The following is a 9,542-nucleotide window of genomic DNA, read 5'->3' on the forward strand; positions in this document are numbered from 1 at the left end:
CACAACAAAGGGCATTGCTGGAATATAGCACTGAGGTTTCTATGTCAATTATCTGGGAGGAAACAAGCTTTTAAAAATGTCCACTGACAGCAGCGAACTGCCAGCAGGTCATCAGAATGAACCATTTGAATCCTAGTCACCGCTCACAGACTGCTCCACCTTGGGGAACAGCCAGGGTAGACAGGTTTCCAAGGATGATTGGACTAGCTCAACCACAAGAAGTAAGTACAACTATAAGGAAAGCAGACAAGCATGAGCGATGAGATGGACTATGCTCCAGCCCATTGCTACCAATTTTGAACTTAAACGAAATTCATGTCAGATATTGAACCAATATATTGCTGGCCTAATTTCTGGCCTGTGCATCCTTTGAAAATAGCTAAATTTTTAAAGCATGGAGCAGCTGAATTTAATTATTTATTAATTATACCACACATGAACACATTAGTTAAACCCTAACTTGGTTAGATGGCTAAAAAAAAGCAATTTAATTCCGCACTCCTGTTTCCACACTCCTATGGATGATAATGGAAACATTTCTGGTAATAACTGCAAATGATTTCGTTAAGTCTCGTCTCAGATCAAAACCTTCTTTTGAAATTTCTTGTGGCTTAGGTTAGTTCTGCTGAGGACAATACAAACCAACATTAGATTGTTGGGTGATGTGAAGTCATGCTGAATATTCTTTACAGAAAGCTTTTTGTGATTGGAATGTGATGTCCTCTCTGAACTAGACAGCTGTTAAAGTAATATATATAAACAATTCTATTTATCATACTTGAACCATGTAAAGCAATGCATTAACTGCAGTGAAAATGTTATAGTACTAAAGAGTATCGAGTAGTTTTTGGAGGTACTGCATTATCTCCAGTTCTTAACATCATGTGTTTAATAGTTATATAGCTTAAAACCCTGATATTCAATATAACTGTGCTTTATTTCTTTCAGGTATTCTGGAGAATTCAATGATCACACCTATATTATTGCCTTTTTTACAACTTGCTTCATTATGCCTTTATTGGTTATATTTGTATCTTATGGGAAACTAATCAGGAAACTAAGGAAGGTAACTTATTCAAAGTTAATTATTCTACTTTCTGGTTTACTCATAAATCTCAAGAAGGTTAATTTTATGGAGAGTTGATTTTCTTAATAAAAACCTGATCTTAATCATATTATTCAACTTGGGCTGGAGCTTGCTGCAAAATACTGGTACTTACATGCAAAATGCATGGCATATCTCAACAAAAGTACCAGCAAGTTTGAGAGTTCCTCATAGACTCTAGTTCCCCAGCATTTACACTGGGGAGTCTTCTCAAGTAACCTGCACTAGGTTAGTATTGATGTAAGATCCAGAAGCCCAAGGAAATATAACCTAATGGTTAAGTGACTGGATAAGAATCTATAGATTTGTGATGTTCCTCCAGAGACAGGAGTTTAAATCCCATTATGGCATCTAGGGGATTTAAATTCAAGTAATTAAATAAATCTGAAATCTGGTGTTGATAAAAGCTGGTTTGGTACGAAAACCCATCTGGTTCGCTAATGTCCTTCAGGGAGAGAAATTTATGATCCTGCCTGATACGGCCTATAAGTGACTCCAGAAGAGTCCAACCCCCCGACCTAACTGCCTCCTCATTAGGAAGACAATAAGTAATGGCCTTCAGCAAGCCTTTATCACATGAATAAATTAAAAGACAATTATTTGGATGGAGATTTTGCAGATGTGAGGAAGAAAGTTCGTATAAGTTACATTTTAAAAATATTTTTGTTTGCTGTATTGGTGCTAATTACTTAAGAGTATTTAAGTGTTTTTTTAATTATTGAAAACATATTTGATTTTTAATTTTTCAGTGTTTCCAAAAATCAAGGATATTCAAAAGCATTGAAGAAGCAGCTTTTTCAGATGGCAAATATGGGGGTGAGGCTTTGCCTTCTGTCAAAGCTTTTCCTGGGTAGTGCTTGATCTGGCTCTCCCAGCTGACTGGATCACATTACCCAGGGCTTTAGCACTTCACAAAACAGGATATAAGCACTTTCAAATTCATTCTTTTTGCACTGCATCAAGCAAAGTCTGGGACATTATTTCTCCAGCTCTCTCTGTTCTCAGTTGGTTTACAATATTTGTTTAATGATGACTAGCTCTGGAACTGCTGGATTTTACAGGTTGTGAAACATAATGCAATAACTTAAAGTTTTTAAGAATGTAATACTCCTAAAGCACTACTTAACTAAATACTAGCTGTAACATAGAATTGAAGTGTGAAGTCAAATGCAGACAACCTGACACAGTGAGATAAATTTCATGAACTCTGTACTACAGTGTTTAAATCAATTTTCAAAATGGCTCATAATTACATTGAAAAGGAGAAAAATATAAAATCTGCAATCAAAAAGGTAACAAGTGTTTTCAGAATTGCTTGACTTTCAAATCTATATGATTTTAAAAAAAGTGAAAAATAACTAAAATGTAAGACAACATTAAGCATGAGGCAGTTGACTTTACCTTTTCTTGCTGTAGGTATCAGATACACAAGGGAGACTGGGAGTAGCAAGGAAACCAGAAAAGCAAGTCACAAGGATGGTCATTGTCATGATACTGGCATTTCTTTTCTGCTGGTCCCCATATGCAGCTTTCTCCATAATCGTGACTGCTTGTCCAGCCATTGAGTTAGATCCACGACTGGCAGCAATACCAGCTTTTTTCTCAAAAACTGCTACAGTTTATAATCCAGTCATTTACGTGTTTATGAACAGAAAGGTATGTTGCTATTTCACTCAGACTTACAATGAAACAAGGTTGATTTTGCTAATATGCATATGCAATCAATAACAATGATAACAATAAAACTTGCTGTTGTACAAAGTGTAATGATTGCACTGCGCTGCAATGATTACACTGTCACGAACCAGCAACAAAAGAAACACACTGAGCATGATTTAGTGTTAAAAACTATTTTATTAATCACTACTTATGATAATACGTAAAATAAAAGTAAAAATGTTAGTATGTTAGAATTCAAAAATGTTAAACCTCGAACGTTAACCCCAAAACTAAACTCTTCGTGTGTGTGTGTGTGACAAAGTCCAAAACTCCCAGTTCCTGAATGGTTCTTAAAGTTCAGTTCCGCAAGCCATAAGGTGAAACATGAGCAAGGGCTTCTTCAACAACCACCGTTGTCTGAAGATAAGATGTAGATGTAGAAAAACATAGAGAGAGTACATACGAAATCCAAATGTTCCACGATGGAACCCAAACGACACTTCAGTGTTTACTCGGTAGTGACTTCCTCACCCCGAAAAGCATCCGAACCGTGGTCGTCCACACACAAATACCTGTTTCCTTCTACAGGTCAGCAACAAAGTGAACTCCACCGGATTACTTCCAACTTCCATACATGGATTTCAGTGGCAAACACAGTTATTGTTTCTCATCCATCGATAGAGAAAACAAGCAGGCTGGTGTCTCTCTCCCTTCTCTCTCTCTCTTCTTCTTCTTCTTCTTACTTCTTCAACAACGTCATTACGTCCTTTATCTTCTATTGACGTAAGCACGCCCCACACACACATACACACACACTCTCTATCTTAAAGGGACTTTCACTGAGTCCATAACAACACCACTTGCATTTGAAAATATTTTGCAAATTTATTAGGGGATCAGGGGATCAGGTTTGTCATTGTAGCACAGTGTTTTGACTGTGGTGATAAAATGTGGAAAGCCATTATTTAAAACTTCTACCAAAACACATTGATTACACAAATTAAAATTATAATTGGTACAAATACAACTATATAAATAGCATAGTAAAACACCTGTGCCAAAAATGGAGGAAATCCATTACAAATGGCATTTGGCAAATCCCTGTGCAGCTTGTGTGTCAGTTTAATTGAGAGTATTAGTAATGCCTTCATGAAATAAATCAAAAAGGATTGTACAATTTCACAGAAACTCCAAGAAATTCTTTTGAAGAATATAGATCCATATCCGAAACATAAAATATCCTGATGGAACTTGACGGGGTAGATGTGGAGAGGATGTTTCCTCCTGTGAGAGAACATAGAACTAGGGGTTCTAGTTTAAAAATAACAGGTTATTTCCCTCAATGGGCAGCAGAAACAGAGTCCTTGAGAATCTTTAAGGTGGAGGGCAAGGGGTCAAAGGTTGCCAAGGGTAGACAAGAATGTGGAGTGAGTTACAACCATATCAGCAATGATTTTATTAAGCATCAGAATAGGCTACCTCTGCTCCCCATTCATATATAACTAACTAAACAAATTACTTATTCATAGATGACTTCACGTTAGAAATTTGATTGGAAAATCAAATTAAATGTTCCTTCATATGTGTGAAACCTTTCTCCCCCACATCCCTCCCCCGTCCATTTTCCCCTCTCCCACTCTATTTTCTTCATTTTCCAGACGGGATGTGTGGGAATCATGAGCTCACCAAACGGATACTGTCTGTTAAAGTGCAAGTCATGCACTGCCATTTGCAAAAGGGAGAAAACAACCATGGTAATTTCATAAGTGAGGATACCCCAATTTCGCAGCATCATTTTTGTTTGCCACAGCTTGACGTCAGGGCAAAATGCAGCATCAAGATATGAAAAATCCAATGTCCAGATTTTCTTGTCAAATTTCATGGTTTCACAAGAAGCTAAGCAAATGAAAATGGTAGAATTAATTTCATTTGCATACAAAACTGGCTCGACAAAAGGTACATGAAATGCAGTAAATCTGCTTTTTTAAAATTGCACCTTGTTTAACCAGCAAATACAGTAGGTTAGCAAACACAGGATGATGGGTGGTTGGGACCTGTTAGAATGCAAGCAGCAGAATTTTGAATGTTGTCAAGACTGTTGAGAGTGGAATGAGAAGGGCAGCTTGGCATCTGATAGAATTGTCAGAACTGGAACAAATTACAGAATTCCTGCAAATATCTGGACAAATTGCAAGATGGGTTGTTTTATGCCATTTACTTAAATAAAAGATGGATGATTTAATTTGCCTACATTTAAGAAAGTCAGTTATTATTCACATATTCTTTGTGGTGTTATGCTAAAGAAGTCATTATTACAGATTTACTACCTGTGCCAGATTGTGAAAAACTTAGTACTGCTAATCTACCACAGATTTATAGACAAGGTCTGCCTTCATATAGAGGCCGAGAAATTCAAGGCATCTGGAGGCATCAAGGAGAAAGACTTCCACCTGCCTTTCTGACTCAGTGACCTTATCCAAAATCCCAGGGACAAGGACTTCTGCATAAGGGCACTTGTACCATTTAGTGCTTCTGGATTTCTGAACTAACACCCTTACAGCTCCTTCAGGGCTATGTACTGTGGATTCAGGCTGGCCATAGTGCCCAGCATAAATATTTATGTTTCCAACACTTTGGTTGTTGTTTCATTGCTTTCCAAATCTATATGCATTTTTTCCAAGACTGTGAGCTCAATTTATGACTAAAGTGGGCAGGATTCTTTAATCTTGCCGTAGGTGTAACTGATGAGTTTTCTCGGGCTGCCTAACATCCCACGAGATGTACTTTCTTTCCATCTTCTATAATATCGAGCCCTTTTCCACCAACCCATAACTTATTTATTTTCTGATGCAGAAAGTAGAATGAAACTGCTGATATAAAAGTAGACTGAGGCGTGACATGTATAGTCCATCCGGTACATCTTTTCTTCTTCTTAGCCAGTCCCTCAGGATCGCAGATGACTTACTTCCACTCCAATTTTGTGGGTTCTGAGGTGACTGATGAGACCAGTGCAAGGCCCACAGACTCTGCCACAGATGGGGCAGGAGATGTTTGATAGGCTGGGAAGGTGGATTGTTTGGGAGATGATGTGTCTCTTTTACCTTTTACGTTGGGCATGTGCGTACTCCTGATCCATGATCTCAAGGTTCTCAATGCTAATAACTCATTCCACAATCAGCAATTCAACATTTCCTTCCATTTCCTCTAATCCTAGCCAGCAATCTCAATACAAAGGAGATTTAGATCCATATATATATTTTCAGTCCAGGTCAACACATCAAAACACTGGCACATGTAAAATCTATGCCAGCACATCCCACCTAGTCATCTCCCTTCTGCATGTCATCGCAGGTTGTAAGAGAAAATATACATCAGATCTGGAAGCAATTGAATTTCTCACCTTTCAGATAGCAGCTGGTGTGTGAAACCTGGCAACATAAAAGCGTCTAGCAGCGCAAAGTCTCCAGCGTGTGCTTCAGAGAGATTGCTAAATATAATACTATCACCACAAAGCATTAGCTAAATCCAACAAAATCTTTCAGGCAAATCTTTCAATCTTTCAATTAATCATAAGTAAAATTGAAACTGCTAGCAAAATGATGTGGGATCTTAGGAAGTGATTATTTGTACACGCTAACTTTGAAAATTCTCAATTTGTGTGGCTGAAGAGTAAGCCCAGTATCATACCATGTTACACTTTATAATGAAAAACAAAAGTTAGCCCTACCTTAAAAAATCAGAACTTATCAAAACATTACTGTTCACTTTCAATTCAATTTGAATTTCCAGGTTTAGGCTCCATTTATCAATCTCAACTTGGAATAAATCCTTGGAATGAGAAGCAAGTTTTTGCAAATATTACAACATTAATGTTTTTAGATAAAAAACTTCATAATAAAGGTTAAAGTTTGTTATCAATGAAAATGTATCCATTTGTTTTAGAGAAACATTCATCAACGAGAAACGTTAACCCTTTCTTCCTCCACAGAGACAATGCCAATTGTTTGCTATTTCATGTTTTCAGGATAACAGTACAGTAAAATGCATTTTATCAAAAAGTTAAAATCCAGACTGTAATAGCTACCACAGCTTTTCTTATAATATTCGATTTCCAAATCTTTCCAGTTTAGGAAATGTGTTCTGCAAATGTTCAGCCTCAGTGAACCTGACACCAACCCAACAGCAGAAAATCCGATGCAAGGTGGTAACAAAAATGAGAGAGAAATGTCCACTATTGCAAGAATGAAGACTTCTTATGTTAATACAACAAAACATGAAGAATGTAGCAAACGTGATACCTTTCCTCAGCTGCCAATACCTGAGAATGAGGTTTGCCCAGTGTAAATACAAGACACCTGTGACACACTATATTAAGTCATTGTAATCCATCATCTGCAAATTGGATACAAATTGGATGAAAGTTGGTTGTAAGCCAATTTTTCAATATTCAATTTTATTCTCAAAGAAAGCACTGACCATGGCAATAAAAAGCTTCATATAATGAAGCAATGTGTAGATTTGTCAACAGTTGTAGAATAGAAGGTTCTATCATGTTTGCTGCTTAATTTGTTAATCAAAAATTTCATGTAGAGATGTAATTTGTTGTTATTTGAACTATGTAGTTGAAGTGATTCTTTGTCTTTTATACACGTCTTCAAAGTAGCAACTGCAACTTGCAAACGTCTTCAATTATTTCAAGAGTTTTAAGCTGACACAATCGGTATTGGATTGAAAATATCATACATTCCAAACTAAAAGAAGCAATCAGCTATTCAGATTGATGCATTATTTTATGAATTGACCACAAGGCAAAAGATTGCTTCCTAAGTTCAGCCCACACATTCTGAACTCGATGTGACATGAACTCATAGATTCATGCTACTGAGTTGTGCACCATAACATTCAGCTCAATAACTCACATTGTTTGGGTATCAACACTGCAGCCACAGCACGCATCCAACTATAGTGTGAGTCACACCAAATGCTTTACTAGTGGGGCATTAGCTCCTGCAATGAAGTATTCAAAGTGGGAAGATTGTAATAGTAGTCAGTCTGCAATGATGATTTGATACCAATTCTGACATTTTTGAATTCAACATTAAAGCTAGTGCTTTCTCTTCAACAAAGATTCACCAGGAAAAAGAACATCCATTCCCACCCAACCCCAATATCTCCCTCCCCCTCCCCCACTCCCTCCCCCTCCCCCACTCCCACTCCCACTCCCACTCCCACTCCCACTCCCACCCCCACTCCCACCCCCACTCCCTCCCCCACCCCCACCCCCACCCCCACCCCCACCCCCACCCCCACCCCCACCCCCACTCCCACCCCCACTCCCACTCCCACCCCCACTCCCACTCCCAACAAATCATCACCATTATTTAAACAGATTATCCAACACTTGGATTAGTTGTTGCAGATACCTTCTAGCTGATAAAGGCAATTCTGCAAGCAGCTTCAATTTGCAGGTCTGCAAGAAGTTGTGCTCTAGATGTTGAAGGACATTTTGTTGAATTGATGCTTAAGAGCAAACCAATTGCTACCAGAAGTGAGTTCATTGATAATCAATCTACTTGTCATGCAGCTGAGTGGGAGAATACTAGTCACTGTTAAGATGACTCTGACAACTTTTATGCTTCTTGCTCTTTCAAGATGGAGCCAGAAATATTTGCAGCTCTTTGCAGCTTGCCTTCCACTCTAGCAAAGGGATGCCACTGATATTCTCTGTTCAAAGAGAATAGATTACATTTCATTCTTTTTGGCAAAAGGCCAGCAGCCCAGGTTTGGACATAGAGAGCCAAGTGCATTTGAACCACCACAGCAAACTAAAGGATGATTAATGGTTGTCAAGAGTTGTTGACATAATTGGTGTCTCTGGTGCCCAACCCAAATCACTCATGGCCAGCAAAGATATAATTAAACCATGTTATCACATGAAAAATAATAGAATAGATCATTAGTATGCTGTAACAATGGCTGACTCTGATGGAACCCTGCAGTAATTGGCAGAGTAGACATCAGAATTTATGGTGGTCTGTGGCATGCTGTAGTGCCTTGAAATCACGAAGACACAACCTTACCACTAGTTTGTAGCTGAGGTGTAGGAGGAAGGAGATGACATGTAGACAGCATCTTTCTGTCCAGGCCGTCTACGAATAACTTATGGATAATAAACATAATCCCAGCTCTCCACAGTCCCATATCTTGCATTGTCTTTATTGCTGCACATCACAGTGTCCACTTAGCCACACATAAGATACCCGAGAATGAAGTTCTCAATATAGATTACCCAGACAGGGCTACAAGAATAATGTGGTTTGTAGGTTCACAAACAAGCAAAAGTTACTGTAATTGTTACAATGCATAAATGGACATATGACCCTAATTGATATTGTTTCATTTGGTTAGGCAAGAAAATAGCAGCATTCTGTTCTGATAGAAAGTAAAAGGATCATTTGTTGCTTTTTTGAACTGATTAAGGTCTTAAGTCAAGGCAGGCCAAAGCTAGCATTAGCTCCATTTTGAGGAGCTTGATGCTGTCTTTCCCATGAGCTCCCTTTGTGCAATGCTTAACTATTCATACCCACAGGTTCTATCAGTATCCCATTGGTCCCTTAATATCTTAGTCACAAAGGGGCCAACCACAAACTTATAACTACCTTAATGGACTCCTCTTTGATGTGTTAATGGTTATGCATCCTTCATATGTCTTTCCCGTATCCCTGGTCTTGTTCAAGTCCATGTGTTGTTTGGGCTCATCCCCCAGATATCATTGTTT

The 9,542-nt window shown here is 38.2% G+C and overlaps 1 protein-coding gene across 1 annotated transcript in view; it reads left to right on the top strand.

Annotated features, from left to right (window-relative positions):
- valopa (vertebrate ancient long opsin a) overlaps positions 1-7,108 on the top strand; it is a 35,573-nt gene extending 28,465 nt beyond the window's left edge. The window contains exons 3-5 of the mRNA XM_052027743.1: positions 949-1,066; positions 2,522-2,761; positions 6,890-7,108. Of these exons, the coding sequence (XP_051883703.1) occupies positions 949-1,066; positions 2,522-2,761; positions 6,890-7,108 (577 nt within the window). The remainder of the gene's footprint in view (positions 1-948; positions 1,067-2,521; positions 2,762-6,889) is intronic.
- The last annotated feature ends 2,434 nt before the right edge of the window (positions 7,109-9,542 follow it).

This window comes from Pristis pectinata, chromosome 12, assembly GCF_009764475.1.
Source record: "Pristis pectinata isolate sPriPec2 chromosome 12, sPriPec2.1.pri, whole genome shotgun sequence".
Classification (NCBI taxonomy): domain Eukaryota; kingdom Metazoa; phylum Chordata; class Chondrichthyes; order Rhinopristiformes; family Pristidae; genus Pristis; species Pristis pectinata.